Genomic DNA, 10,422 nt, shown 5'->3' with positions numbered 1-10,422 from the left:
TTTTTTTTTTTTTTTTTTTTTAAATCATTTATTCATATATAACTTTACATTGCATTTACAAGATTACTCGCCAAGCTATGTCGCTTGTTGGCGAGACACGCTCATTACAACACAACATTATGCGTATTATTAGCACTTTAAAACATTTGTTAAAAACACATCTATAATATATATTTATATAATATTATATATACTTATATCTATCTATGTTACTACATCTCACTAGTACTAGGGTCAGCTTCGCTAAGCAAAAAGCCCTTCAGCTTAACTTTTAACTTATATTTACTTATTTTAGGTTCAGTTCTTAGTATTTCTATATTGTTAAATATTTTAGGGACTAAATATTCAGTCATTCTCTCTCCGTAATAGTTGTTTATTTTTGGTTTTATTAGTTTTCCTTGTACAACGTTCCTAGTGTTGTATATATTTTCAGTTTTTATTTTGTATGTATCTGTATAATAATGTTCTATGGCTATTAAAAAAATAGTTTTTACATCTATTGGTAATATATTACATATAGGATATAGTTTTTCATATTCTTTATTGCACTTTTTTTTAATTTTAGCACTAACTAAATATTTAATGAGCCTTGTTTGAATACATTTTATATCTCGTATATATGTTATAAACGTGCGTCCATATACACTAAGACCATAACTAATTATAGAATCTGCCAGAGCATAGTAGACCATCCTCATCGTATTTTTGTTAATTACTTTTTTAAGTTGGTAAAAATTGGTAAGGACCGGTCTAAGCTTATTACATACATCATTTACATGAGACTTCCAGCTGAAATGTTTGTCGACATTTAAGCCTAAGTATTTATATGTGGTGACTGATTGTATGTTGACACAATTGCAATTTGCTTTATTTCTATGAAGACAGTCATATGTATGCCCTATTATACCTATGCTGCTGTCATCAGCGGCCTTAGCACGGTTATTATACGGTGAGTATATATGCATGTACTTGGTTTTTTGAATATTTAAGATTATACCGTTGTCATGTGCCCATTGCGTTATTCTTTCAAAGTCGGATTGAATACTCTCCTGGGCCTCGGTCAGATCTTTCGACGCATACAATAGGCACATGTCATCGGCATACATATACACGCGACATCTGCTTACAACGTTAATTACACTATTCACATGCATTATATAGCCTACTGGTCCGAACACTGATCCGGTCGGCACACCCATGTCAACAGGAGCCTCCTCCCCCGCTACTCCGTTTACTACAGTACGAATCTTTCTATTGGTAAGATAATTCTTGAACCATTCATTAGTGGGACCGCGAATGCCACAATCTTCCATTGCTTGTAGCAACACGTGATGGTCAAGCGTATCGAAGGCTTTTTTATAGTCTATAAATAATGCTATGAGCTGCTTACCTAAATTAAGACTCTCATTGACAAAGTCCGCAAACCGGGTCAGTGCTGTGGCTGTGCTGCGTTCTTTTCTAAAGCCGTGCTGAGCATCGGACAGTATGTTATTACGTTCCAAGAAAGTGTTTATTTGGCCAACAATTACTTTTTCAAATATTTTATCTATAACTGAAAGTATAGCAATAGGTCTATAGTTTACATATTCCATATGACTCCCCGACTTATATATCGGTCGAATTATTGCATATTTCAACCGGTCAGGATACACAGATTGAGTCATACACATATTGATGAAGTTTGCTAATATTGGGCTCAAAGTTTTACATAAATATTTTATATCCGTAACTCTTATTTTATCTATTCCTGGCGCTTTATATAAAGATAATGTATTTATAATTTTTTCTATATCTAATGAGGTAACTTTGTTATATCTAAAACTTACTAAGCTAGGGTTTACATACGTATTTCTGTCTAAAAATTTCATATTACAATCATGTTTGATATTTTTTATTTCGTTTGTAAATGTTTTGGAAAAGTTGCTGCAAATAGTATACATGTCTTCTTTTTTGCCTAAGTACTTTGATATTACGCTATCCAGATCATTTTTTCCCCGTCCTATCCATGAGTTGATATTTGCCCATATTTTTCTATAGTCACCATTACATTTTTGTATTTCGGACTGCCTATACTTGTGCTTAGCTTCATTCACTAATTTATTTACTTTATTTCTAAATTTTGTGTACTCCAGCCTTTTATTCATATCTTTCGGTGTTTGTTTCCACGCTCTAAATAAATTATCTCTACGGTTTAACATATTGTACAAGCATTTATCTACCCATGGCTGTGTGTGACGTTTATTACGTTTTGGCACTATAATTGTACTATCGCTATATATTGTATTAAAATCTGTTACTATAGTTTCGTATAACTTCAGAGGACACTTAATTAATAATAGCTGGGACCAGTCGTAGTCATTAAACTTTTGCGTAATGATTTTTTCACTTATCACTTCCTGAACAAAATTATCATCACTAGATTTGTTTACATTAATGTCACTTTTATAATTCACCATTAAACCAACCGCATGATGATCCGAAATGTACAGTTCAAGGACATAGGCCGCGAAGTCCATACTCCGTCTCTCTCGCACCCACACGTGTCCAAGCACGACGTCTGCTCCTCCTTTAACGATGGCTCGCGCGTCGCTTCGTTTCCGGGAATCGCACTGTGCAGGCCGCATTCGCACAGGGTGTTTTTGTAACTCGTAGTCGCTGGACTCCTTTCATTATTCAGAAGGTCATATTTGTATCTCCTATTACAATTACACTTTCTGTTGATGGTATTTTTCTAATAATATTTTGATATGTTCCATGAAGTGATTCTTATTTTTATTCGGCCGGTCTATATACGGCTATTATATTTATATTCTGTTTTCGTGTTTGAATACTCCGTGTAGTGTTTCCATAGCTTGATTGGTAATTATCTTTGTACTAAGTCTAGAAAGTCCTTTGCATATATCAAGATTCCCCTCCCCTTTTGTTTTCTCTAGTCATTGCATGTATTTCATAACCAGGTATGTTATATAGAGATAATTCTTCTCTCTTGATATTATCTCGCTCAGTATAATTATGTCTATTACGTATTTATATTTTTCTAGTATAACTTGAAATTCAGTAAAATGCTTACGAAGTGAACGAATGTTTAAATGTATTATATGAAATCCATTATATTCTTGGGACAATTTATTTAATTCTTCAATATTGTGTAATCTGTTGAAGTTTATTTCTATAGAATATTGACTTTGGATTATTGAATCGAATTTTATAGTGAAAGAATCAGGGTGTGTGTTCACACACTCCGCACACCTGCGCGCGAGTTGTCGCCGGTGGCCGAATGTTATTATTATTAAAACTTCTCCAAATCACTTTCTGTTGTTATTTTATAAATTTTGGTTTCGTCATTATTTTTCTTAGCCAATATGTTGAAATTTTGAACCCATATATATTGAAAACCTTTTTCTTTCAATTTGTTTCGTGTTGACCACAGTAATTGCCGTTTCTGTTTAGGTAGATCTTCGTTAATATAGATTCTTTTGTCGCTGCCGTTGGAATGCAATTTACTATTAGTGACGGTATGCTCCTTCTTCGCTGCCATCCACTTGATCCGTGCGTTTTTCGTTCGTAGTTTGACTTTAATTATCCTCGGTCTTTGGTCTCCATCTTTTTCTTTGCCTACCCTCTCCGCGTCTTCAATATCTTCCGGATTAACTTGCAATAATTTCGCCACCTCTTGCACAACTTGCTTGGTATTTTCGTTAGGTATATTCTCTAAACCACATATTTCTAAGCATTTTTCTTTCTCCTTCATTTCTAGTTCTTCCACCCTTTCTTCCAGAGCCCTGTTGTACTTTTCTAGAAATACATTCTTTTGTTCGAGAGATTTAATCTTTTTTTCTGCGGCTTCCTTAAAGTTACTCATCTCTTGGTACATTTCTGCATAAAAGTCAACAGTGTCTGTGAGTTCAGTTAACTTTTTTTCCATGTTGTAAATCACTTCTAGCTTTTTGTTTACTTCTTCTAAGATTTTTTCACCTGATGTTTCACATGGGTTCACAGTTATTTTAGAGCTGGAGTTCGTGTCTTTATTTTGCGGTGGGCTCCTCTCATTTTTCAAGCATTCTTCACATATCTCCTTTAGCGCCAACTGCTTATTATTACGCACGCATTTTTTATGGAATACACCATCACAATCACCTTTGCACTTAATAACGTCATCTTTGTTCATAGATAGAAATAGTTTACATTTCTTGCACTGCACCATTTTCGCTCGTTATTATATTTCAACTTAATAATTCGCACTAAATTACTGTACACTCCTGTCACGACCGTACGCCGAGCGACCGATCAAATCGTTAAAATATTGAAAAATCACAGGTATCAGTAGACATTATTCTAGCAATAGATACATAATGTCTATTCTTCTTTTCTAGTCAGTTTTTTTATCCGAAATACTTTTGGCCTATGTAATGTTGCAAATTTAAGAAAAAAAAATGTTGCTAGTTGTTACAGATGAACCAAGGTAATAATTAACTGTATCGTTCAGTAATTTTTTGTTACGCATAATTATAGATGAGATCAATGTGAACTACATGCAACTTTGGGTTGAGTGTCACTACGAATGTTTTGATCTTGAAGTAGCATCGCTAACATTACCGAGCTAAAAACATAGGTATATACTCCTATCGTAAATAAATACAAAATCATGTTACGGCATTCCACATTTGAACTTGAGTAATTTTAGTACATCAATGAAAATAAAAAGAATTTAAGTTTCTTCTTTCAAGAATGTACCGATTACGGTAACAATTGCATAAAAAAAACGTATTAGTTTATGTTTCTTTTATTTTACTTGTGAATAGTCGCGGTAGGCCTATATAGACTTGAAAGAGAATAAAATGACTAATTTTGTGAAAATTATTTATTTTAGAAAAATTCTATTATTGCTCTGCCAAAAGTCTTAAGATAAATAGCGTGATTTTTTTTGTAAATTGATTACCGTGCTGCCTACTACTCAATGGGGTGAAAATACACCTCATAATTGTATTACACGATGTTACGGGTGAGTCCAAAAATTTAAAACTTTACTGCTCATGCCCCCTGCATAGTAGCGTTATGGTTTTTGTATATTTGTTGTATCATGTATACGATAAGGTTCATGCAAAATTTGAACGAAATATATTCAGTGGTTTATGAGATAATTTGATATTTGTTTATAGATATAAAAGGCTCCTGCTCACCCCCTGTAACGAAAAGCGAGATAATAAGTAAAAAGTATGTTGACCGGACCTCTTGTTGACATTCTCTAAAAATTTGAATCAAATCTATCCAGTACTTTCCGAGATCTTTCCGGACATACATACAGACAAACAGACAAACAGACAAACAGACAAACAGACAAAAATTCTAAAAATCATATTTTCGGCATCGGAATCGTTCGTAGACCACCCTGCAATTATTCTTTTTTTTAAATATTCAATGTACAGTTTTCACTTTTCTACAATTTTATTATATGTATAGATTACAAAACAAAAGCGTATCGCATTCCTCAATGTATATATACTTGATATTCATCATACAAGTTTTTCTTTTACTGTTAATCTTGAAATTTTAATTGGAGTCACATTAGATGATTATGAGTTTGGTGACATGATATTATTATCATGTTCATTGATGAACCCAAAAGTTGGCCATTCGTATTGTTCATTATTGCAATCCCATGTTCGGATTTTAACTCATCACCAGTTACCACCTACTAGAAGCTATGCGATTTTAAAGCTTGTATTTTAATTTTTTTTTTTCATTAAATCTTATTTTAAAAATTTGTTTATTAATATAAAAACTCACTCATCCACATAAATCCGAAGTTTCTGTTCAAGTCAATTCCGTTGCTCATATCGGAACTTGCGGAGCCGCAGGTTGTATGGTTCGCCGTATTCCTATTCTTTCTCCACATTCTGTTCTGTAAAGCAAATTAAACCTTATGGTATTTACCACTCGACTTGTTTTTGGTGATTTAATTTTTTGTACAAGTTTGTTTATAGTGTATTTCATGGACAAGCGCCGATGACAATTATTATTCTGATGAAGGATTCAATTAAGAAGATTTTAGATTTAAGCACTAACTACATACATACTTCACATGAGGCCGGTTTCGTAGGAGAGAGTAATCTGATTATGTTCAACTATGTTCAAAATAGTAATATCATAAGCTCTTACAGTTCTTATAATGCCATAGGCTACTTACGTTAGATATGAATACATCTACTTACATCAGAGAAAGTATAGGAGTAGCCATCAGGGTTGACAACAGGGAAGATATGCCACACGACATTTTCAGCAAGGTTCCTAACTTCAGAGTTGGTACTAGTCAAGAACTCGTTGATAATATAAGTGACAGTAGCAGGAGAAATCCATTCCCTAGCATGGATTCCACCTTCAAGCATACCAATGACTGGATTTTCCTGTTTCTTGAAGTCGATTTTGACACCTCGGATGAATCTGCCTTCGACAGAGTTTCCGATGATGAGGGGAGTGACGACATCAGGGAATCTTTGCGCGATGCTGTCAAGCCAAGTGTTGATTTCTTCCAAAGAGAGGTAGTAATTCCAAGAGTAGTTGTTGAGGTTTCTGTCAAGAGGGCGACGCTTCTGAGCATCGATTGCACTGTAAATTAAATTAAACAAGAGTTAAGACAGAACTAGTGTAATTGAAATTATTAGTGTTTGTCATAATTTCCACATTTCTTAAACGTTTCTTATACGGAAGATGGCTTCAGGAGGTCCCAGCGGTCGGACATTTATTTGCCGGCATTATAATAATATGTTGTTATAGAACTCTAAGATCATTTAGATTATATTTTAGTCATATTCAAATAACAAAAACGTCAAAAAACATTACATGATATAAGCTGATGATGAAATTTCATATTGATGTTCAACATTGACTTACTTTATTTTACACTCTTTTGAGGAAAACCCAAAAGATTAAAATTACTAAATTATCTCAATAACAATACTCACTCTTGTACGTTATCGATAGCGACTTTGGTCGGAATACCGACATTCTTGAAATAGTTTTCGAATTCCTCTTGATTCTTTGGCGCCACCATAATCTTCACATCACTATCTTTAGCAATTATATCACTCCAAAATACATAATCTACATTCTTTTGTAAATCCAAAAGTATTTGTACTTCATTATCAGTTTTCAGGTACTACTTGTAAACTTTGTAATTCTCATAGCTTACATATTCTGCATTAATAGCAGTTCCTATAGCCAATACAAATAGTATTTCTTTAAATTTCATTATGTGTGCCTTCTCCCTACGTCCTAATTGAAGTGAATTACTTGAATAATCTATGACAATAAATTGATTACAGCTTTATCTAGTTTGATAACCGGTTTTATTAGTTTATGAAAATTACACGTTACATGTGTGACGGACTTTCTGATAAAATATTTACAATTCAAATCATAATGTCAGTCGTAAATATTTAAGCTCTAAATTTCATAATTGCAAAAACAATATTAACATTAATCAGAAGGCTTCTATGGTAAATAAGAAATCGTTAAATGTGCGAACAAAGATTTTAATGGCATTATCGCTAAGACCTAAAGACGCAAGATAAAATAAATGGGGTTTGGAAAATGAAACAATTTTCACACCAATAAATATTATTACAATTTACAACATTCAAAATATTAATTAACCTAACAAAGACATGACAATTCCAAAGGCAACTACAACAGCAGAAACTAGTACTCTGCTAGCTCCAGATGTGTGAGCGTAATAGCGCAGGATCTTGCAGTCCTGTCCATCTCAATTAATCCATCCATGTTTTCCAAGGCTGTAGGTATAATCTGTTCTGGGGGCAACAGAAAACCGTACTCACCAAGGTCGCGAAGTTCGATAAGATATGAGATAGGTACATTCGTGTAGTATTTACCCAGTCAAAGCTTGAACCGCTCATAGGATCTGTAAATAAAAAGAATTCTTGCTGTTTATCTTATTTTGACGGCGCAGATACCAGAGTGGTAGAGGTCACTACGAAAAATTCAGTGTGCGAAAGTGTGTCGGGGATCAATCTCCGCTTAGGAAAATCATTTCTGTTCTCAGTCTGGTAGTCTTTATGCGTGTGACTTAAATGTTTGTGAAAGCCCCGCGTTACACAATTTAATAACGTCTTAAAGTAATAATAGGTGTCTGTGCAATGCACGGGGGCAAAGCGACATCTCTTTCAAACCCTACAATACTTATAACTTAAAAAAAAACACGGGTAATAATTATGTTTTTTTTTTGTAACAATTCATCTGATTATGGACACAGGCAAACATTCCATGATTCATACTCCACCAAAATTGATTTGGTTGATTGGAAGCATTCAGTCTTATCCAAATCAAAGCTTGGAAAGGCTGGATAGAAGAACTTTTGAAAAATTAAAAAATAAATATATGAAACTCACACAAAACGTGTACAGATAGACCCCACTCGATATTTCAGTTCCGTTTCTTCTTCTCATAGCGTCAGAACCCCTTACGGGCAATTTCAAACTGAAAATATTGAAAATAGCTGTGGAGTATCTTCAGGACATTACGATTAAATTATATTATTATTGCTCCTGTATTGTACTTATAATATCGAGTTCGGATATAGTCAATTGAAATCGACTCTAAAAGTCGACGCTAGCGCTAATTTGACCAGTAGCATGAGTTGGAACTAAACTAGATCGATAGCTTACAATGATGATAACACTCGCCACTCAATCATGTGTTGCCTCGGTAGTGACATTTCAGGGACCGAATCGAGTACCAAATAAATTCAAATCAGAATCAAAAAACAGAACCAAAGAAACCGGCTTCAGGAGTAAGTCTGTTGAAAAATATTACTGGGCCTAATTGAAAGCAGAGCAGACTGACTCTTTATGATCAAAACATTTTTCATCAAGTAAAAGGTGAGAAATCCTGAATCAATTATTATTCAAAAAGGTTTTCTTACCATATCACCATAGTTTCCAGAAAGCAGGGCACCGTCACTTTGAACATGGCTATAGGGCACGGATAATAAGTTGAGTGTAAGAATGGTAGGAGAGGTAGTACATGAAGTTTCCTTTATTCTTGAGAGATAGCGCATATTCGGCAATAGCTTTTAGTTTCAGGTTCCGAGGCCGGGACTTGGGCCCGCGTATGTGTTAGTGCATGAATCATTCGAGGCACCAACAGCTGTAAATATTGAAAAGCCGCTTATAATTAGAACTTAATGCTTATTGATCATGTGTTATCTCAACGTTTTATAGGAAATAACTTAGTCGTGTATATAATGAAATGCCAAATCAAAGATTTTAGATTCGAATCCCTTCAGTGCCCGTTACCTTTTTGCATTCATTTGCGTATTATTAACCAATTTCACTTACTAAATCTGGTAAACAGAGGAAAACGGTATGCCTAAGATTTTTTCAAAGGTTAAAAGAACTTACATCAAATGAACTCTGTGATTTTAAACCTTGCATAAGGTAAGGGGAATGTGAAATAGATGGACAACTAAAAACTTACTGGCCCATTCAAAATCAAAGTTCCTGTTGAGGTCCACACCGTGGCTCATGTCATCGTCCACTCCTTCGGCGCAAGTCTTGGCGCTAGCTGGACTCCGGTTCTTCCTCCACATACGATTCTGAAAGATAGAAATTATTTTTATCTATGAAATGGATTCCTTCTTCATCGCAAAATTATATAATCAGACTAAATCAACCTTGTAGTTTTAAATTATCTATGCCATCTCAAGGATTTGATGACTAGACCTTATAATCTAACTCAGTTTAAAAATTGGCCATGTAAGTTTGTCATTATACATGACATGGCCAATTTAAAGACGCAAGCGTACCTAAGAAAAGACGACAAAGCCAGAAGTACGAAAAATAATAGAATTACTTACATCAGTAAAAGTGTAAACATATCCATCTGGATTCACAACTGGAAAGACATGCCATTCAAAGTTTTCTGCCAAAGCCCTGATTTGAGGATCCGGTGCTAGTTAAAAACTCCTTGATAACCAAGTGACAGTAGCTGCTGAGATCCATTCACGTGCATGAAGAGTACCTTCTATCATTCCAATCGGTTTATTGATTTCGGGGATGGTAATTGATAATTATTCCTTTGATATCTCGGTTTTCCAATGATTTGCCCATTACTACAGTTTTGACCTCGGTATGATTCGTTTCTAGCTCGTCTAACCACTTATAGATGGCGTCAAGGTCATGGTAAGCTGACCATGAATAGGATAGGTAGGTATCAGATGCTCTTGAGGTTGCTGGTTTTAGTTGGTCGTTGATTACTCTGGAATTAGAAATTTCAATCCTCGCGTTTATTCGCTCACAATCATTGTTACTGGGCCCATAACCTGATAATAATTTACACAGTGACGTTTTGTCATAGACAGCTTTTATTACAGAACGCACATTAGTACAAACAGATCGCACTAGTCAG

General features: G+C 34.4%; 3 protein-coding genes across 3 annotated transcripts; all 3 read right to left on the bottom strand.

Moving 5' to 3' along the window:
- Positions 1 to 907: 907 nt before the first annotated feature.
- Positions 908 to 4,204, bottom strand: LOC113506718 (the record flags this gene model as incomplete). Its single annotated transcript, XM_026889550.1, has 3 exons — positions 3,438 to 4,204; positions 2,488 to 2,696; positions 908 to 1,552 (listed from the first exon to the last, which is right to left on the bottom strand). Coding segments are annotated over exons 1-3 (1,621 nt in total), but the record flags the coding sequence as incomplete, so codon positions are not given.
- Positions 4,205 to 5,750: 1,546 nt separating this feature from the next.
- Positions 5,751 to 7,284, bottom strand: LOC113506719 (zinc carboxypeptidase-like). The gene is made up of 3 exons (XM_026889551.1): positions 6,963 to 7,284; positions 6,213 to 6,606; positions 5,751 to 5,902 (listed from the first exon to the last, which is right to left on the bottom strand). The coding sequence occupies exons 1-3, from the start codon at positions 7,049 to 7,051 to the stop codon at positions 5,771 to 5,773; spliced, it is 615 nt and encodes a 204-aa protein (XP_026745352.1). The 5' UTR covers positions 7,052 to 7,284; the 3' UTR covers positions 5,751 to 5,770.
- A 315-nt stretch (positions 7,285 to 7,599) lies between these two features.
- LOC113506720 (putative metallocarboxypeptidase ECM14) lies at positions 7,600 to 10,077 on the bottom strand. The gene is given in 5 exon segments (XM_026889552.1): positions 7,600 to 7,880; positions 7,883 to 7,918; positions 9,109 to 9,162; positions 9,493 to 9,610; positions 9,872 to 10,077. Coding segments are annotated over 5 exon segments (564 nt in total). The 5' UTR covers positions 10,046 to 10,077; the 3' UTR covers positions 7,600 to 7,698.
- Positions 10,078 to 10,422: the final 345 nt, after the last annotated feature.

The sequence above is a fragment of the Trichoplusia ni genome (genome assembly GCF_003590095.1).
Source record: "Trichoplusia ni isolate ovarian cell line Hi5 chromosome 23 unlocalized genomic scaffold, tn1 tig00003530_group22, whole genome shotgun sequence".
Taxonomy (NCBI): domain Eukaryota; kingdom Metazoa; phylum Arthropoda; class Insecta; order Lepidoptera; family Noctuidae; genus Trichoplusia; species Trichoplusia ni.
This window is presented reverse-complemented; position numbering and strand designations above follow the sequence as displayed.